At 40.6% G+C, this 22006-nt stretch overlaps 1 protein-coding gene across 1 annotated transcript; it reads left to right on the plus strand.

Annotated features, from left to right (window-relative positions):
* The first annotated feature begins 1505 nt into the window (after positions 1 to 1505).
* LOC127234728 (CKLF-like MARVEL transmembrane domain-containing protein 2A) lies at positions 1506 to 13491 on the plus strand. Its single transcript, XM_051201823.1, has 4 exons — positions 1506 to 1655; positions 1755 to 1913; positions 12603 to 12704; positions 13273 to 13491. The coding sequence occupies exons 1-4, from the start codon at positions 1506 to 1508 to the stop codon at positions 13489 to 13491; spliced, it is 630 nt and encodes a 209-aa protein (XP_051057780.1).
* Positions 13492 to 22006: the final 8515 nt, after the last annotated feature.

A 22006-nucleotide genomic window follows, 5' to 3' on the forward strand; every position in this document is an offset into this window, starting at 1 on the left:
ACCCCCCCCCCTGCCACGTTTCATATGCTCTGGATATCTTGTCCTTTTCCCTTTCTGTGAGGGACCTTATATGAATCTCTTAGAATCCTCCTTGTATCCTAGTTTCTCTGGCGGTGTGAATTATAGGCTGGTAATCCTTTGCTCTATGTCTAAAATCCATATATCAGTGAGTACTTACCATGTTCCTCTTTTTGTGACTGGGTTTCCTCATTCAGGATGGTTTCTTCAAGTGCCATCCACTAGCCTGTGAATTTCAAGATTACATTGGTTTTTTTTTTTTTTTCCACATCTTCTTTATCCATTCTTCAGATGAGGGCCATCTAGGTTGCTTCCAGGTTCTTGCTATTACAAATAATGATGCTATGAGCATAGTTGAACAGATGTCTTTGTTGCGTGGATGTGGATCATTTGGGTTTATGTCTAAGCAAGGGATTGCTGGGTCCTGTGGTAGACTGATTCCCATTTTTCTGAGGAGCAGCCATACTAATCTCCAAAATGGCTGTACAAGTTTGAACTCTCAGCAGCAGTGGAGGAGTGTTCCCCTTTCTCCACATCCTCTCCAGCATGAGTTGTCATTGGTGTTTCTAATTTTAGCCATTCTGGCAGGACTAAGTTGGTATCTCAAAATTGTTTTGATTTGCATTTCCCTGATTGCAAAGGATGTGGAGCACTTTTTAAAGTGTTTTTCAGCCTTTCTGACTTCCTCTATTGAGATTTCTCTATTCAGTTCTGTACCCCATTTTTAATAGGGTTATTTGGTGTTTTGTTGACTAGTTTTTTAGTTCTTTGTATATTTTGGAGATATGCCCTCTTTGATGGAGGCTGAGCTAGTGGTAAACTAATCTGGCTTTCCTTCCTACCAGTCTTGTGTCTGACAGATCCTGTGCCTCGTGGCTGCAGTTATGTGTATCTGCAATATGTTGTTGGTCACCAAGAAGATGAAGAATGACATGAGGAAGGTCCTGGGAGTGTAAGACATCCACGTTAACACCGAGGCAGGAGCTATGCTGAAGTTACCTAGCCCTTCCAGCCATTTGGCAGAAACCCATGTCCACGTATAATCACTGATCCCCAAAGCCCACCTGTGTGTGACCATAAAGACAGGGCTGCTAAGCTGGCAAAACTTCTGCTTCCTCCTGTGGCCTTGTGTAAAAGTCGCATTCCACTTCCACTCCACCACAAGGCAGCCCCAGGAGGATGGGAGAGGCAGGACCCCAGCGAGCTGCAACCAAAAGCTGCCACTCCTTTTTCTAGGAAAGCCTAGACCAGTGGGGCTTAGCGCACAGGGATGCGTAGAGGTGGGGAAATATCTGGCCTCTGCCATGGTGGAGGGGATCCTACTGGTCCACGAGATGAGGTGTGCTCGTGCTGAACAAAGCATAAGCGTTGGAATTCAGTTGAGCGCTGCCCTTAAACAGGTCTGAAGTCACCAGGCTCTCGAGCTGGGCCTGTTCAGGGACTGCAGGCGGGGCTGGGCGGTGAAAAGTTGAGAACTACTGCTAACCATGGCAGCACCTCCGCCTGGCCAAACACCATTACATACCAAAGATGCTGCAGGCGCAAAAAGAGGGTTTCGACGCTACAGGTGGGAATTCAAAGACAGCAATAAACAATTCTGGATTATGGGTCACGCCGAGGTCAAGATCCTGACTTTGGTAAGCTGAATGGTGTGTCTGGGTGTGTCTGTGGAGGAGGACCTCAGAAGTAGGGGCAAACCCTTGCACCAGCTCAAATGTGTGTATGTTTCCACCCAGGTCTGCATGTTCGTTGGACTACACATCTTTGAAACAACGACTACACACCCAATTCTGATTCTGCTTCTCACTATGGAAGTGTCCATTATCGCTTTCTTCATCTTCCTTAACTCCTTTGCCATCCACAGATACATGCCTTTCATCTTCTGGCCTATTACTGTAAGTAAAGACTGTAGGTCTGAACGGTGGTGGCACATGCCTTTAATCTCAGCACTTGGGAGGCAGAGGCAGGCAAATCTCTATGAGTTTGAGGCCAGCCTGGTCTACAGAGCGAGTTCCAGGTCTGGCTTCAAAGACAAAGAGAAACCCTGTCTCAAAAAAAAAAAAAAAAAGAAAAAAAAAAAAAAAAGAAAAAAAGAAAAGAAAAGGAAGGAAGAAAGAAAGAAAGGAAAAGAAAAGAAAAGAAAAAAAAGTCTGTAGGGTCTGTGGGAAAGGAAGTGCCAGACACATTCAGGCACAGAAATAATGTGATAGAGCTTAACCCAGGTACATTCACAGAACCTTTGTTGTTTCATGAGCTATTTCTTGTCAGTTCTATGTGCTACCACATCCTATTCAGAAAATTAGTGCCCTTAAATGTTGAAGTGTACTTCCAAATCCTACCTCTAGTGGTTTAATGGTTCAGGTCCTAAAGGGAGGTTCTTTATCAATTTGCAGAAGGAGTGTGTGCAGGATGATAATATTAAAGTTTTGTTAATCTGCCTAATAAAAACCAGGTTTCTTATAAAAAATATGAAACAAAATGGAAGATTAGAATCTTGAAACTCAGAGATTAGAATCTTGAAACTCAGATGAGCTGAGATGTGAGAAAATAATCAATGCAGTTTAAATAACTGCAGACAAAAATAAGATTATAACACCCAACAGTGGTGGTGTACATCGTTAATCCCAGCACGTGGGCAGTAGAGTACAGATTTCTAAGTTAGAGGACAGCCTGAACTACAGAGCCACTTCCAACACAGAAGGGCTACACAGAGAAACTCTGATCTTAAAACAAACAAACAAACATTAGAAAGACTATAGAGACAGAATAAACAATTTTTAAAGTGCATAGTTTAATGTCTATAATAGAGAAACATAATTCTTGAAGTAAAAATGTGAACAGATGAGTAAAAACAGGGCCAGTGAGGTTGCATACATCAACATCCCAGCACTCAGGAGGCTGAGGTATGAGGCTCAGGAGTTCAAGGCCAGCCTGTGCTACAGAGGGAGTTTGAGGCCAGCCTGACACAAAGCAAGAGCTTCTCTACAAAACAAAACAAAACAAAAATGCGATGGAGTTAGAATGTCTCTAGAGATTGTTCCATATTTAAGAATACTTGTTGCTCTTACAGAACTGAGTTCAGTTCCCAGCCCCATATCAAGTGGCTTTAGGTCTTCTGTGACTTGATTTTCAGAGGATCTGGCCCTCTTCTGGCCTCCACTCACACTAAACACACATAAGATACACATATATACATGCATGCAAAACGTTCACACATATAAAATAAACAGAATGAGTGAGCAAATCAGGCACAACTCAAGAGAGAATTAATGAATTGAAAGGTATGGGAGAATTAGCTAGAACTAATCCTGAAAGATAAAAAGAAGAAATATGAAAGATGAGACACAGAATACAAAAATCAGAATTCCATAGAAGAGAATGGAGAAGAAACATTTAAAGTGATACTTTCTAGATTTAATGAAAGTGATATCACTAAATATGACATAATAGAGAACCCCAAAACTCTATCCCTCCACGGTAGCCATCCTTTCAGAAATCTTATTTGTAACTTATAGCCACCAAGAGAATGTTTTGTTGTTGTTGTTTTGTTTGCCTTTTGTTGGGCTTTTGATTTGCTTTTGTTTTCCAAGACTGGGCCTCTCTGTGTACCCCGGCTTTCCTGGAAGTCACTCTGCAGACCAGGCTGGCCTCACACTCAGAGATCTGCCTGCTTCTGCATTCTGAGTGCTGGCATTAAATGCATGAATCACCATTGCCAGCCAAGAGAATGTTTACTGAAGAAAGAAACTGCTAAATCACAGTGAAAGACCATTGGGCATTTTAACTTAGCAGGCAGCTGAAGAATTCAGGTTCAAATCCACATTGTAGGAAATGACTGAAAGTAAATGAAGCATCTACCACCAGATGGTGATTCTACCATTTGGAAGGTTGAAGCAAGAGCTCAAAAATGCAAAACCCAGTCTCAGCTACAAAGCAAGTTTGTGGCCAGGTTAAGCTGTACTGTGTGTTACTGGTGGTGGTCTGGCAAGGTGTTTTTCTGTCCTTGGCTTCCTATTCAAGTTCAGAGGGGAACAAAGTAAACAATAATCTATTTCATTGAACACTTTGTAGCTACACTTTCAAGACTGACAGCAGCTACATGAGTGAAGGTAATCAAGGGACCCTGTTATTGCTTGGGGCTTCCTTCAGTTATTGTTTGGGATTTCCTTTATGGAGTTCAAGTGAGGGAGGAGTTTGGTTACAAAGAATGTAATTTGGGGTCTTTTCTATGAAGACTAATAGGCTTGGACTATGTAAGCCCTTGCTCACAGGGCATGTCCCTTCCCATAATGCATCTGATTTTAATCATATGCAACCCCTATTATGTACAGGCATAATATGGTGAATAGGGAATTCTTCCTAAAAGTTCTCTTAAAAACAGTTTTAGTTTATTACATACACACACACACACACACACACACACACACACAGAGAGAGAGAGAGAGAGAGAGAGAGAGAGAATTTATGCTGATCAGCCTTCCTACCTTGCATATGCCCCTCCAGAGTACTGAATAAGTTTGAGTAGAAATTGTCCAAGTGTAGGAGAAACTTACTACACTAGCAGTTTGATGCAGGTAGGTGTCCTAGGTAGCTTACAGGTTGTTAGTTGCATTGTTCTGAGAGGACTGTGCATGCATAGTACATGGAACTGAGTGTTCTGGGATGCCAAATGCATTGTTAGAAGAGGGATGTGTGGAGCTAGAGAGATGCTTCAGTGGTTAAGAGCACTGACTGATCTTCCAGAGGACCTGGGCTCAATACCCAACACCCAAATGGTAGGCAGTTCACAACCATCTGTAACTGTAGTTCCAGGGGTCTGACACATTTTTCTTGATTCTACAGGCACCTGGCACACACATACATAAATATACACAAGGTAAAACATGTACCTAACTACAATAATAATGTATATAAAAAGAAATATAGGAACATATACATAGCGTTCCCAGGTTGCTAAACTATTCCCTATGGTTGCCTGTCCCAACATGACACTTTATCTCAAAAGGAAATATGTCTAGTGTATACATAAAGGAAATATCAAAAACAAAAGAATTAAGAAAATGCCTGAGACACAAGACACTGGGTCTGAGAATGTAGCTTTTAGTAGAGTGCATGCCTAGCATGTGCAAAGTTCTGGGCTTGATCCTAAGCACTGCATAAACTGGCTGTAGTTGTGTATTTCTGTAATCATACCACTCATAAGGGGAACAGGGAGATCAAAAATTCAAGATCATTCCTGTCTACACAGTTATTTTGAGACTATCAGTGGATATATGAGACCCTGTCTCTAACAAAACAATAAATGAAAATAAGAACAGTAGATAACACTAAAACAAAGATCAACAGTGAGAATTAAGAAAATAAAAAATTTCAGGCATGGTGGCCCACACCTTTAATTCCAGAAATTAGGAGGTAGAGGCAAATGGATCAACCTGGCCTTCATAGTGACTCTCAGGACAATCAGGTTATGCCTTTAATCCCAACACTTAGAAGGCGGAGGGAGGAGCATCTCTGTGAGTTCAAGGCCAGCTTGATCTATAGAATGAGCTCCAGGAAAGCCAGAGTTACACACAGAGAAACCCTGTCTCGAAAACCAAGAATAAAGAAGAAGAAGAAGACGAAGAAGGAGAAGGAGGAGGAGGAGGAGAAGAAGACAGAGACGTAGAGACTAATGAACTGGAGAGATGGCTCAGTGGTTAAGAAAATAGAGACAAAAATGTTCAATAAAATATTAGCACACTAAATCAGGCAATGTATTAGAAGTAATGTATTACAGTGAAGCAGCATCTATGTCAGGAACACAAATGAGTTTTTGTCTTCAAATTCTATTAATACAATTTTTTTATTCTATTGTATTTATAGCAAAAAATTATTGTAGTTTTCAGAAAAACTATTTGGTAATGATCAACAATAATTAAAAATTAAGAAAATGGCGTAAAGGACACATTCAGTCTTAATAAGAGGTATTGAAAGGATGAAAATACAGCCTAACTCTATAATGACCACTAAAAGTTAAAAATTTAGAAAAAGTCCATCAGCATGTATTTAAAAATGACCCTAGCTGCCTGCAGAGCTCAGGAAAAAAGAAAAACACATGAAATAGCTTGGTCATGATGACCCGTTTCTGGGAATTATTATTATTCATAACCACTTAGTTTCTTAAGAATGCTGTTATCCACAACAACAGTCTGGGAATTGTTATGGGTCATCCTGTGTATGAAGAAAATTAATAACTAAAAGAGACAGGACTCATGGCAAGAAGGAAAAGCTAGAAAGAACAAGTGCCTCTGCCAATAGATATAGATAACTCCCTGACTGGAGAGTACATTCTCCCAGCCGCTCAAGAACAAGGCCACTGAACCTGCTGGTCCTAGAGAAAGAAAACCCCCTAACCTTGCAAGTGCACTAAACAATCCTGCCTTGTAAAAACTGTGCACTCTATGAAATCTATGTAACCTAGGAAACCTTATTAACCATTCCAAGTTTTGAACTGTCCCACAACCTTGCTTTTAGACCTAATGAAAACAACAGGCTAGCTTTGAAACTGGCCTTGTTAGCTTTGATGTAAATCCTATAAAAACTATCTCAATTCTGCCCTCGAGGTTTTCAGTCCTCTACCCCTGCATGGCATATGACTGTGGACCCCAGTGCACTTGGAATAAAAACTCCTCATGCTATTTGCATCAAGACCGCTTCTCGTGAGTGATTTGGTGTGTCGCCTTTCCTGAGTGGGAGCGTGAAGGTCCACGCTCCAAAGGTCTTTCATTACCCAAATCTTCAACAAACATTGCATTTCTTGGTGAAGCCTTTATTTAGAAATTCTGCTCTTAATTATGTCATTTTTTTTTTTTTAAAGACTTGGTTATTGATTACGTATAAGTGTTCTGCCTGCGTGCCAGAAGAGGGCACCAGATCTCATTATAGATGGTTGTGAGCCACCATGTGGTTGTTGGGAATTGAACTCAGGATCTCTGGAAGAGCAGCCAGTGCTCTTAAATCTCTCCAGCCCTTTCTTGCATCTTTTAAGCTAAAATCTGAGTAAAATGTGACAAGAAAACCCAGGTGTGTACAGATTGGGATGGTGAAACAAGGATTGCTCCTATGTAACATGAGCCTCCTCACAGAAAACACAGAAGACTCTGCAGCCACCATAACACTATGAGTGATTAAGGTTCTCAGAGACCACAGTGCTCCCCCATGGCAGCAGAGATCAGTGAGAAAATGTGACCTTAGAACAATGTGGAGACTACCAGGTGTCTAAAAATAAACCTGCTGAAAGACAAGTTAAACTGGTTAATGGACATGAAAGGAAACCCTAAATGAATACTTGCTGTATTCCTAGGTATAATATTACCACATAGAGATGGCAGTTCAATTCAGAACTGAGTTCTGAATCTACAAATGTCACTGCAGGGGAACAGGACTTTCTGTGGAACTTTATGAGGTGATATAAAACTCTGGTCAGTAGCGACTGCAGAGACTTTGTAACCAATCAAAGCACTGAGAATAAGTGACTGTTGGACACTCAGACACAATAGCATATCCCATGTCTGTAGATTGGAAATTTTGTCCCACTGAGTCCTGCAACTGTTTAGTCCCAAATAAACACACAAAGGCTTTTATTAGTAGAAACTGTTTGGCCCATGGTTCAGGCTTCTTATTAGCTAGCTCTCTTTTTAATTATTAACCCATTTCTATTAATCTGTATATCTCCATGTATTCTTGGCTTAACAATGATGCCCAGATCTCTTGCTTCCTCGGTAGCTACATGGCATCTCCCTGACTCCAGCTACTACCTTTCCCTATTTCTGTTTGGATTTCCCACCTAACTAATTCCTGCCTGTCCATCAGCCAAAACAGATTTATTTATCAACCAATAAGAAATTCACAGCACACAGAAGGACATCCCCTATCATCTCATCTTTTGTGCTTAAATAAAAAGGAAGGTTTTCAACTTTGACATAGTAAAATTACATATAACAAAAGTTGCCAAGCAAAATTTATACTTAAAATATTTAATCCACTAGCATTTAGCAAAATTTAAAGAAAAAATTTTATCGTCTCCTTGTGAGTATAGAGTTTTATATGTAACTTGTCCTTTATCATAACTAAGGAAAATTATAACCCTATCTTTCTTCAACTCCATCAAAGACCTCAGAAGGATATAATATAAACTCTAGAATTGACCGAAACATCTCACTGCCTGGACAAGTCACCCAAAGTTTCTCTGTAATGATGTGGCATCCATGTTCAGCCCATAGGCCATAGTGTCTGGCAGACTTTCTAATGATGTAGGAAATTTGAAGATCTGTTCTATCTTGTATTAGCTAAATTCATCAGTTGAATTCTTTTGATAGCAACCCTGAAGGACCATCCTGTCTCTTGGCAAGTTCAACAGTCCCTTTCCTTTGTAATCTGCTTGTCCAATTTGGACAGTGTGCTTATTGTCAGAAGTTGAGGTAAGGGCAGTATTTTTTGCCCAATAGGCCAGTTTTGCCATATTGAAGCCAAACTCCATAATGAGTTTCTTCGATGCCCGCCTTCCTTTCTGACATAATTGGTGTTGCCAGGAGCAGTTGTGTATCATTGTTATGAAAAACCTTAATAAACCATTAAATAACATAACCTATAGGTCTTTGAAAGGTTTTGAAAAATACCTATCCATTTGAAATATACTTCTGTGAATCTAGAAAACCTAACAAACATAATTTTTGACTATTATAGGTGATTATAATCTGTATTTGATTACATTCATTTTTAAATAAGCTGTATAAACCCAATACCTATACAAGAATAGAAATATACATATAACAAAATTGACCTTAAATTTTGTCAATAAACCAAAATCCATACCAATATGAAGTATTCATTTCCATATCATACTCCATTTTTTCTTTAGAAAGAGGTTCACTGTGATCATTAACCATTTATAACCACCCCTGTTAAATGAAAACAAACATTTATAAACAATATTTTGGAACTTCCAAACTACTTCCTGCTCTTTGGGGGCACTGTCAATCCCACAAGGATCCTGAGGAAACCCAGAAACCTGGCCAAATCCAGGATGTAGTAGTTTGTAAGGCTACAACATCACAGCTGTTTTGGATGTTGGAGCACTTAGGTCACTGCTTCAGGGCTCTTGTTTAATCAAAACATATTAGTCCAGAAGGGATACACAGCTTTTTATCTTCTCTGGAAACAAAAGGAGAACCTCTTTTCCAAAGTAATATGTCCTTAGACTTAAATTTTGAAAATGCTTTGACTTCAAAATTTAAGTCTAAGGACATATTACAGTTGAATTAGTCTAGCAGCATTTAAAACCAAATGTCTTTTAGCAGCTCTTGCTCCTCTCTCAAAAATCAAACAATTCAAAGATAACACAGTAACATATAGTATCCAGACTCTCTGTGTATGTTCCATCTTTACATGACTTTTTTTTATTACCCTATTTCTTCTATTTTTACTTTTTATTTTGGTGGGTTTTGTAAGACAGGGTTTCTCTGTGTATCTTTGGCTATCCTGGAACTCTGTAAATCAGGGTGGCCTTGAAAGCTCAGAGAGTCTGCCTCTGCCTCTGGAATGTGGGGACTAAAGACATATGCCACCACTCCCATCCACTCTGTTTCTTTTTTAAGGACTTTCTCTATCCTTTTTCTTTTTTCTCCCAAGCCTATGTATGTTTTTAAACACACTAGGAACAATTTTGAGGTTTTACTTCATCTGAGTCAGTCTTTACTGTATGGAAAAAGATATTTTTTGATCACATGAGTCTTCAATTTGCTAAACAGCATGGCTAAGTTTAAAGTGGAGGCTGGGCTCTTCCCCCTCTTTGGCTTCCTGAGAGTCTAGCTTTGTGGCAGAGGTCCTGGTGGGAACCATGTTTAGTGCCACAACTCTGCAGAGTTTTCTACATCCATGTCAGCACCAAGAAGCATGCTCATCAATACCACTTACGTGTTTGGTAGCAGGGCCTCTTAAAAGAGCCCAAAGGTTTTTTATTGCTAACACTGAATCAGGAAGCCTTTCTTAAAGGAGCTGCGCTTCTGCTTACCTATAGCAAACAGAGCCCACCCTAGAAAATGCTGCTACCAAGAAGCTGCACTTTATTTGCTTCTTTTGCGTTCAGAATCTCTTTTAAAGCTGTTGTCAAGTAATACATGGAAATTTCTGCCTCACATTGGGAGCCATGTGTACATGGAAGTTTCTGTTCCACCTGGTCCTGCAACCATTTAGTCCCCAATAAACACACAGAGGCTTATGTTAATTATAAAGTGTTTGGTCCATGGCTCAGGCTTCTTATTGATTATTGACCCATTTCTATTCATCTGTATATCTTCATGTGGTCGTGGCTTAGTGGTGATGAGCTAATGTCTGGCTTCCTTGGCAGCTATTTGAATCTCATCTCCTTGAGTCTGTCTACTTCTTTTCTCTATCCCTGATTTGATTTCCTGATATAGCCTGTCCATTGGTGAAAGCTGCATTATTCATCAACCAATAAGAGAAACATGTATTTACAACATACAGAAGGACACCCTCCATCACATGTCCCTCTTGCCAAAGCTCAGGGAACATTTTCCAATGGGTTATCTCCCTCCAGCTTCTAGATCAAAGTGGCTGTTACACTCTTGAACTCACAACATCTATGATTACATAAACAAGATTTGGCTCATTAACTCCCTTCCAGGAAGGTGCAGAGGTTCATGTCCTCTGACCAAAGATTTATATGTAGTCAAAGACTGATGCAGAAAGGAGAGAGATTTTTAAGGTTACTGTGCTTCTGTATACAAATCCTCACTATGTTCTCCAAAATGACCACAGTGAAAATTACTGGGACACACACACACCTCAAGAGTGCAAAGAGAGACAAAGAGAAGGTGACAGGGAGAGGGGGATAATGTAATTGATCACTTTATTTACATGTATTAAAATATAATGAGGAGGCTGGAGAGAAGACTCAGTGGTTAAGAGCATTGAATGTTCTTCCAGAGGACCCAGGTTCAATTCCCAGCACCTACATGGCAGCTAACAACAGTCAGTGACTCTAAGATCTGACACTCACTCTCACTCAGCCATGCATGCAGGAAAAACACCAAAGCAAATAAAATAAATATAAATAAATGATAATAAGCCCATCATTATGTGTATCAAACATGAGCTAATAAAAAATTACAAATAAAATTAAAATAACTACAAGAATGGATTTGCCCAATCAGATACCAGATTTACCCGAAGCTTTGGTGCTAGATCATGGATTAACTAATGGAATTGTTACAAATGGAATGTTTGTGTTCTCTATGGATTCATGTCCTGGCATGGGGCCTTTGAGGAAGCAACTAAGAATAAATAGAAAACTTAAGGTTGGGATCATGATCCAAAACCATTAGTAGCACTATAGGAAGACACAGGTTATGTGATGTGTCTCCAATGAAAGGTCATATGAAGATAGAGAGGGAAGGGCAGGTGTCTACAGCCAGCGAGAGTGCTTTTTCTTGGTCTTGCAGCCCCCACACTGTGAAAGGATAAGCATCTGTTGTTCAAGCCACCCAGCCTATTTTATAATGATGTGTTAAAGTAGGAGGAGATCAGAGAATCCAGACTTATATACATACTGTGTCTTATTTAAGACAGAGGTAGCATTGAAAGCCCTGGGACAGCAGCTGGAGTGTTGGCTGCTCTTGTAGAGGACCCAGGTTGGTTTCCCAACATCCAAGCAGCTCTAGTTCCAGGGATTCCAATGCCATCTATGGTATTATAAAGCAACACACATTTGTTATGATTACATACGTGCAGGCAACACACTCAAACACATAAAAGAAAAGTAAACAAAACTCTTTTCCTAACACAGTTGGGCAGAAAGTTAAATGAGAGTACATAGGGTTATTGGCAGAAGAAAGTGTACATCCCACTAAAATTAAAAACAATTTAAAATTTAGACATTCTAAGGAAAAAAACAAGTAATAGAAAATGGGACAATGGACATAAAATACATAGAATTTTGGTTGCTTTTATGCTGAGTTGGGGGAAGAAAGCTTGTATGTGGTAAAGGAAGACCAAATCCCCAAGGACTGAAAAGAAAAACATTGATGAAGGAGGAAGCAATCAGGGAAGGAGGTACAGGGGAAAGGCAGGGTTCGGGTGAAGAAGGGAGCTGCAAGGCTCCCAATGTGAAGTCAGAGAGCAAGAACCTCCTACCTGCAATTCTGCTGATGGAAACTCCAGAGAGGAGAGCACAGAAATGATGAGGGGAATTAACTAACAGAGATGCCATGAAGTAGTCAGTTTCTGCATTTATTTACATGAATACTGATAGGCACCAGATACCTGGTTTTGTAAGCCAGATGGTATCTTCTGTCTTGCCTGTGCTAACAGCAGTTAAGTTTGGACTGTGTTCTACACTCACAGAGGCCAGCAGGGAGGCACTGATTGTTCTGCTTGGCCAGAAACATATTTGACTTTGTACATTTTGTTTTAAATCATTGGGGTGGGGGATGGGGGTTGAACATGGTTTCATGGAGGAAACTGTGTTGTGTTTGGGGTGGATGAGGCACAGCTATCTAAGACCAGCTTATCTCTTCCACTTTCAGGAAATCTTCAATGACCTCTTCGCCTTTGTGTTCCTGGTAGGCGGCATAGTCTTTGCTGCAAAGGCTAGACGAGTGATGCCACAGCCCTACTTAACAGCTGTGGTGAGGTGTTTCTGCTGAGCTGTGGATTTCCTCAAATCACTGCCACATGAATCCTAGGGTCAGGGCCTGGGTTGCAGCTGAGTCTCTGGAGGGCTGGTCTAGCCTTATCTATGGCACTGTGAGAAACCTTTCTTAGTACCACATGCCTACCTATAATGGTGACACTCAGGAGGTAGAAACAGAGGATCTAAAGCCCAAAAGCCTTGGCTCAATAGTGAGTTTAAGGCTAGCCTGGGGTACATGAGACAAACAAAGAAAGAAAACTTGGTGTGAAAACAAATCTAAGAAGCTGGTAAATGTTTCTAGTGAAGAAGACACATTTTTAAAGATGGTGTCTAGGAAGGCAGCCAAGTTACCTGTGATCCTTATGAATGTCAAAAGAAAGGAAAAAGAAACAAGCTGAGGGGACACTGGGCATGAAGCCTGGGAGAGCAGTGTGATGGAGGCTCTGGGATTGAGGCCTTTAGGGGTGCACTGTGCCTCAACTGTGATGATAGACCAAGGAGGGAATCTGTACTTTCCTTCTGTGTTAATAATCAAAATAATGAAGATCCACTTGTTTTCCTAGATCCTTATGGGAGTTGCTGCGATTTTGGCTATTGTGGACCTATGTCTTCAAAGGAGACACCTCAAAGGCAAGAAGATCCCGAAGGGTATTCTGACACAAACAAGCCTCGGTTTACTGATGGAGACAGTTACCAAAAAGGAAGAGGCAGCCATCCGAAAGGCAAATGATGCAATTGAGAAAGCAGAAAAGGAGAGAAGGAAGATGGAGAAAAAGAAGTGAATGGACAGCAACACCAGATCCGCAATGGTAGCGAGCTTTGTGGCCTGGCCTTCCTACACTCTCCCCTTGGTGGCCTTCTAGTCTACTTTCCTTTGCCATCAATAAACACCTCTTGGAAAGTAAATTTCTTTTTAAACAGATTTTATACTAGAAGTTGAACAATAATTTGTCCAGTGCTCTTCATCCCACAGAAACTCCTAGATATGTGAGTGCTGAGGGCAAGGCCCCAAAGGGATCATGACCCCCACCCCACAGGTTGAGAACCACTGCCCTAGATGGTCTAGCCACCTGAAAGGGAGTCATCTCCTGCAGGAAAAGTGAAGACTCCAGCAGACATCTAAGGGAGGGGATCTGTAAGGAGAAGCCTGGAGTCCTGAGCCGAAGATGGAGAAACGAACAAATGGTGTTCTTCTGAGTGCATGGCAGACCTTCTCATTTCAGATGTGTACAGCACAGGAGATAGCACCAGGTTCTTGTTTCAAGAATTCAAAAAATTGAGTCCACAGACAAAGGCTGAGTTTTGAAGGAGATTGGAGATGGTTCTATGGTTAAAGCATCCTGCACTTAGAGAGGACCCCAGGTAGGGTGTCTGACAGCAACCTGTCACCCAGCTCCACAAGTGCAACCCCACTCAATTCACATGCCCCACACAGAAAAATATACACACACATAATAAACCTTTAACAAAACATAAAAGAGAAAGCTTAAGGATAAAAATTTAAAAATTTGGGGCAGAAGGACTAGAGAGATGGTTCATTGGTTAAGAGCACTAGCTGCTTTTCCAAGGGACCCAGTTTCAGTACCCAGCATCCCTATGGTGACTCATGAGATATTCCATGAGAAAACCAAATATAAATAATACCTATTCACAAACATCCCTAAAGAAAATACCAGAAGGGAAATGCCAACCCAAGGATATTACCTATGTCCACAAGAACACAGGAAATACATGAGCTTACAGCAGCAAATCCCAAAGGAGAGAATTGCACACGCAATGCCATCACCAACATGCCATCACCAACAACAAAAACAAAAATAACAGGAACTAGCAATCACTGGTCACTAATATCCATTAATATAAATGATCTCAATTCACCTATAAAAAGACACAGGCTAACATATTGGATACAAAAACAGAATCCATCCTTCTGTAGCATACAAGAAACACACCTCAAACTCGTAGAAAGACATAGTAAAGGGTTGGAAAAACAAATTTTCCAATGAAATGGACCAATAAACAAGGTGGTGTACCTATCTTAATATCTAACAAAACAGGCTGTAAATTAAAATCAATCAAAAATATAAAGAAAGGTATTTCATATTCATCACAGGGGAAAAAAATTCAAATCTCAATTCTGATCACATATGCCCCTAATACAAGGACTCCTGTATATGTAAAAGCAACATTACTGAAGTTTAAATCACAAAGCAAGCCCCATACACTAATAGTGGGAGACTTCAACACCCCCTCTCACCATTGGACAGATATGCCAGACAGCTTAACAGAGATAAGGGAACTAACTGAGGTTACGACTCAACCCAAACACAAAAGAATATACTTTGTTTTCAGCACCTCTTGGAACCTCTCAAAAACTGACCACGTACTCAGTAACAAACAGACACAAAAAATTGGAATAGATCCCTGTACCCTATCAGATCACCATAGCTTAAAATTAGAATTTAACAGCAACATTAATTTTAGAAAGTCCAAAAACACATGGGATTTGAGCAGTGATCAACAGAACCACCACTTGGTAAAGAAAGAAAAAAAGACTTACTAAAATTTATTGAAAATGACTGCACAACATACTCAAACTTATGGGACACAATAAAAGTACTGCTGAGAGGAAAGTTTATAGCAATAAATTCCTACATAAAGAAATTAGAAAAATGGCACACTAGTTAATTAACAGAACTGAAAGCACTAGAACAAAAAGAAGCAAACTCACCCAGGAGGAGTAGATGGTAAGAAATAGTAAAATTGAGGGCTGATATCAATGAAATAGAAACACAGATTGCTGATCTCCAAAATATACAAAGAACTAAAAAACTAGTCAACAAAACACCAAATAACCCTATTAAAAATGGGGTACAGAACTGAATAGAGAAATCTCAATAGAGGAAGTCAGAAAGGCTGAAAAACACTTTAAAAAGTGTTCCACATCCTTTGCAATCAGGGAAATGCAAATCAAAACAATTTTGAGATACCAACTTAGTCCTGCCAGAATGGCTAAAATTAGAAACACCAATGACAACTCATGCTGGAGAGGATGTGGAGAAAGGGGAACACTCCTCCACTGCTGCTGAGAGTTCAAACTTGTACAGCCATTTTGGAGATTAGTATGGCTGCTCCTCAGAAAAATGGGAATCAGTCTACCACAGGACCCAGCAATCCCTTGCTTAGACATAAACCCAAATGATCCACATCCACGCAACAAAGACATCTGTTCAACTATGCTCATAGCATCATTATTTGTAATAGCAAGAACCTGGAAGCAACCTAGATGGCCCTCATCTGAAGAATGGATAAAGAAGATGTGGAAAAAAAAAAAAACCAATGTAATCTTGAAATTCACAGGCTAGTGGATGGCACTTGAAGAAACCATCCTGAATGAGGAAACCCAGTCACAAAAAGAGGAACATGGTAAGTACTCACTGATATATGGATTTTAGACATAGAGCAAAGGATTACCAGCCTATAATTCACACCGCCAGAGAAACTAGGATACAAGGAGGATTCTAAGAGATTCATATAAGGTCCCTCACAGAAAGGGAAAAGGACAAGATATCCAGAGCATATGAAACGTGGCAGGGGGGGGGGTGTCAGTGAGTGGAGAGGGAACTAGGAGAAAGAGAAACAGAAGAGACAAAAGCATGTGGGACTAGGAAGATTGTCAGGGGAGGAATAAACTAGAGAAGAGAGAGAGAGAGAGAGAGAGAGAGAGAGAGAGAGAGAGAGAGAGAATAAGAGAGGGAGCCTTTATATGTTTGAAGAGAAAACTGAACCTAGAGAAATGCCGAGAGATCTACAAGACTGACCCCAACTAACAATTTCATCAACAGTGGAAAGGCTACCATGAATGCCCTTCCCTGATGAGGTCGGCGACTAACTTATCTACCATCATGGAGCCATCATCTAGTAGCTGATGGAAACAGAAGCAAACACCCACAACTAAACACAGAAGGAAACTGGAATCCAGATGCAGAGAGGGAGGACAAGACCAGGCTACAGAAACCCACAGAGTCAGCTGACCTGAACAAGGAGGAGCTAATGGACCCCCAGACTGATAGCTGGGAATCCAGTGTGGGACTAACTCAGACCCCCTGAACATGGGTCTCAGCTAGAAGGCTGAGAGTCTAAGGGACCTTGGACAGTGGAACCAGGATGTATTCCTGGTGCACAAAAGGACTTTGGGGGACACACACCCCCATGGAGGTATACTCCCTTAACCTAGAGACAGGAGAGAAGGCCTAGACCCTACTACAAATGACTTGACAGATTTAGATGACCCCTCCTGGAGGGCATCAGCCTACATGTGGAGTGGGAGGGGGTGATGGGATGGGAGGGTGGTTCGGGGACATGAGAGGGTTGGAGAGAAGGAAAGATGGAGGGAGGGAGGGAGGGATGGAGGGAGGGAGAGAGGATAGGGAGGGAGGGAAGGAGAGGGAACTGGGATCGATATGTAAAATAAAAATAAAAAATAAATTAATAAAAAAAGAAAAAGAAAACAATGCAAAGAATCAATGAGATCAAGGGTTGGTTCTTTGTGAAATTCAACAAAATAGACAAACCTTTATCCAAACTAACCAAAAGACAGAGAGAATATACAAATTAACAAAATCAGAAATGAAAAGGGGGACATAAGAACAGACACGGAGGGAATCCAGAGAATCATCAGGTCATATTTCAAAAACCTGTACTCCACAAAATTGGAAAACTTTAAGGAGATGGAAATTTTTCTAGATAAGCACCACATACCCAAATTAAATCCAGAACAGATAAACAACTTAAATACACCTATAACTCCTAAGGAAATAGGAACAGTTATCAATAGTCTTCCAACCAGGAAAAAAAAAGAAGATCTAATATCAATACTCCTCAAATTATTCCACATAATAGAAACAGAAGGAACACTGCCAAACTCTTTTTATGAGACTACAATTACCCTGATACCCAAACCTCACAAAGACAGACCAATTTCTCTCATGAACATAGATGCAAAAATATTCAATAAAATGCTGTCAAACCGAATTCAAGAACACATCAGAAAATCATCCACTATGACCAAGTAGGATTCATCCCAAAGATGTAGGGATGGTTCAACATACAGAATTCCGTCAAAGTAATCCACTATATAAACAAACTGGAAGAAAAAAACACACATAATCATTTCACTAGATGCTGAAAAATTCAACACTCCTTCATGATAAAGGTCTTGGAGAGAATAGGGATACCTAAGCATAATAAAGGCAATATACAGTAACCCAACAGCCAACATCGAACTAAATAGAAACTCAAAGCAATCCCGTTGAAATCAGGAACACGACATAGTACATGAAGTTCTAGACAGAGCAATAAAACAACAAAAGGAGATCAAAGGGATGCAAATTGGAAAAGAAGTCAAATTCTCACTATTTGCTGAAGACATGATAAGTGGTCCCAAAATTTATACCGGAGAACTCCTACAACTGATAAACATTTTCAGTAATGTATCAGGATACAATATTAACTCAAAAATATCAGTAGCCCCGCAATATACAGATTATAAACAGGATGAGAAGGAAATCAGAAAAACATCATCCTACACAATAGCCACAAATAACATAAACTATCTTGGGGTAACTCTAATCAAACAAGCAAAAGACCTGTCTGACAAGAACCATAAGCCTTTAGAGAAAAAAATTGAAGAAGATCTCAGAAAATGGAAAGATCTCCCATGCTCCTGGATAGGCAGGATCAGCATAGTAAATATGGCAATCTTACCGAAAGTAATTACAGATTCAATGTGATCTTCATATGGAAAAGCAAAAAAAAAAAAAAAAAAAAAAAAAAAAAAAAAAACAAAAACAGGATAGCCAAAGCAATCCTGTACAATAAAGGATCATCTCTCAGGGCATCACCATCCCTGACTTCAAGCTATGTTATAGAACAATAGTAATGAAAACAGCTTGGTAGCTTGACATAAAAACAGACAGATGGATCAATGAAATCGAACCAAAGACTCCAATGTCAACCCACACACCTATGAACAGCTAATTTTTGACAAAGAAGCTAAAAGTATAAAATGGAAAAAAGAAAATATATTCAAGAAACGGTGCTGGTATAAATGGCTGTCAACATGTAGAAGAATACAAATAGATCCATATCTATCACCATGCACAAAATTCAAGTCCAAATGGATCAAAGACCTCAATATACATCCATCCACGTAAACCTCATAGAAGAGAAAGTGGGAAATACATTCAAATGCATAGGCACAGAAGACCACTTCCTAAATAGAATACCAGTAGTAGCACAGACTCTGAAAGCAAGGATTAATAAATGGGACCTCATAGAACTGAGAAGCTTCTGTAAAGCAAAGAACACTGTAACAAGACAAAATGGCTCCCTACAGAGTGGGAAAAGATCTTCACCAGACCCACATCTCACAGAGGGCTGATCTCCTATACCAAGAACTCAAGAAGCTAGACATCAAACTACCAAATAATCCAGTTAAAAAATAGGGTACAGATCTAAATGGAGAATCCTCAACAGAACAATCTCAAATAGCAGAGAGATACTTAAGGAAATGCTGAACATCCTTAGTCATCAGGGAAATCAAAACCATTCTGAGATTCCATCTTGCACTGATCTTACACTGGCTAAGATCAAAACCACCAATGACAGCTTATGATGGAGAGGATGTGGAGAAAGGGGAACATTCCTCCATTGCTGGTGGGAGTGAAAATTTGTACAGCTGCTGTGGAAATCAGTGTAGTGATTTCTCAGAAAATTAGGGATCAATGTACCTCAAGACCCTGCAACACCACTGTTGGGCATATACCCAAAGGAGGCACATTCATACCACAAGGACATTTGCTCAACTATGTTCATAGCATCATTATTTGTAATAGCCAGATCTTGGAAACAGCCTAGATGTCCCTCAACTGAAGAATGGATAAAGAAAATGTGGCATATTTGCACAATGGAGTACAACTCAGCGGTAAGAAAACAATGACATCCAAAAATTCACAGGCAAATGGACAGAACTAGGAAAAAACATCCTAAGTGAAGTAACACAAAACCAGAAAGATAAATATAGTAGGTATTCACTCATAAGTGGATACCAGACATAAAGCAAAAGATACTCAGCCTACAATCCACAACCCCAGAGAAGCATGAACCCTCTCCCAGAAACGGAAGCAGATGCAGAAATATGCAATTAGTCAATGGGCCAAGCTTCTGGAGTACAATTGAAGTAAGGGGGGAGCGATAGTATGACCAAAGGAGTGAAGACCGTGGTGGGAAAACCCACAGAAACAGCTGACCCAAGCTAATGAGAGATCACTGACTCAGGTCTGACATATGGGGAACCTGCATAAGACCGAACTAGAATCCCTTACTGTAGGTGATAACAGTGTGACTGGGACAATATATGAGACCACTGGCAATGGGTCTAAGATCTAACACTAATGCACAAACTGACTTAGTGGAGCCCATTGTATATGGAGAGATACCTTGCCCAGCCTAGACACAGGGGTGTGGGGATGGAGAGGTGTATTGGTCCTGCCTCAACTAGATGATGGGGCAGACTTAGTAGACTCCCTAGGGAGACTCCTCTATGTGGAACAGATGGGAGGTGGGGGGAGAGTGGGAACATTGGGAGAAGAGGAGTGAGTGGGAACTGGGATTAGAATGTAAAAAATAAATTAATAAAAAGAATCCCAATTGCTTTACCAATCTGCCAAAAATTTCAGTGAACAGTGATGCATACCCCATCTGAGTGGAGACCACAGGCAGTGAACAGTCTGGCTGAGGACAGCTAATATGTAACTGAGCTGAGAGTGGCAGCCCAAGGAGAGGGGGTATAGGGAAACCCAGCAACCCTCCATGATGGAGTGAGAGAGAGAGACAGAGAGACAGAGAGAGAGACACAGAGAGAGAACCAGCTGGTCTAGAGCAGACAAGTCCTGTGGTGTTTGGAGCCCAGGTGCTTCTAGAGTTTGGGTGCAGCTGAAAACTACTTTTAGAGGCTGCAATAGGAAAATCGCAAACTCGCTCAGAGGCTTGGGGAAAAACGAAAAGAAAACCTAGCAGGGAGGGGTGGTTATTGTGGAGGAAGCCCCACATACAGCTCCACCTGTACTGGTGACTGCAAAGCCACAGACAAGTGACTTTTTCATGAACTTGGGCCTTTTAGTTGGGCACGAATTTGCAACACAAGTTCTAATAGGTATTAATAAAAAAGCCCAGAGGCAAACATAGAGGAAAATGCTGAGAGATCAGAGCGATAAAGGAACAAACCACAGCCCTTGCCTACTCAACTTCCCAGCCTAAAAGGGATTGAGGTCCTGTCTCCTCCTCCCTCCTTATGACTTCCTCTCTCCGCCCAGAAGGATATAATATTACCTGAGTAAACAGAAAGTGTGCTGCAAGCAACTACCAAAACTCTAGAAATGACAGAGACATCTGGATTCCTGAACAGTGACCCAAAGTTCTTCTGTAATGTTGGGGCATCCATCGTCAGCCTTTAGACCTAGAATATCCAGCAGATTTCTCAGTGATCAGGAAATCGGAAGGACTTCCCTGTCTGTTTTGGCAAAATTCATCAGTTGCTTTCTTCTGTGTCCTGCAGAATTTCTGGCAGTCTCTTTCATGAAGCATGAACCCTGAAGGACTGTACCACCTTGTTTTGGCAATTTCAGCAATTGTTTTGCTGTGACTCCTACATGTTAAGTTCATATAACATACTGTCCAGCAGCTTCTTGCCCAAATGGCTAGCCTTGCCACATCGAAAGCAAACTTCATAAGGGGCTGCTTCAATGCCTATCATCTTCTTTGAAGTAATTGGTGCTGCCAGGAATAGACTTCTCTCACTACTGAAGTCTAAGTTCTTAAAACATGTTAAATGTCATATACTGCAGGTCTTTGAAGTGTTTAAAAAGATTGCCTATCTAACTGAAATATATCATTGTATACCCAAAAAACCTAACTAATATGACTATAAGGTAGACTATTATAGATGACTATTAATCTACATTTGAATTATATATTCTATTTTGTTTTTTATTTAATTTATTATTTTACATGTCGATCCCAGTTCCCTCTCCCTCCCTCCTTCCCTCCCTTTTACCCTCTCTGCCCTCTCACATACACCCTAACCAGCCTTCCCTCCCATCTCCCCACCGCAATTCCATATGTAGGGCAATGCCATCCAGGTGGGGTCACGTAGATCTGACAGGTCATTTGAAGTAGAGACTAGGGCTTCTCTTCTGTCTGTAGGTTAAGGCAGTTATCCCTCTGTGGGGGATGTAT

This window comes from Phodopus roborovskii, unplaced genomic scaffold, assembly GCF_943737965.1.
Source record: "Phodopus roborovskii unplaced genomic scaffold, PHOROB, whole genome shotgun sequence".
Taxonomy (NCBI): Eukaryota; Metazoa; Chordata; class Mammalia; order Rodentia; family Cricetidae; genus Phodopus; species Phodopus roborovskii.

Excerpts from the sequence above, each read along its gene's own strand:
- LOC127234728 (XM_051201823.1), top strand. The coding sequence starts at position 1,506 with ATGGCAGCACCTCCGCCTGGCCAAACACCATTACATACCAAAGATGCT. Across the intron at positions 1,914-12,602 it reads TCATCTTCTGGCCTATTACT|GAAATCTTCAATGACCTCTT; the intron begins GTAAGTAAAGAC and ends TTCCACTTTCAG. Across the intron at positions 12,705-13,272 it reads AGCCCTACTTAACAGCTGTG|ATCCTTATGGGAGTTGCTGC; the intron begins GTGAGGTGTTTC and ends TTGTTTTCCTAG.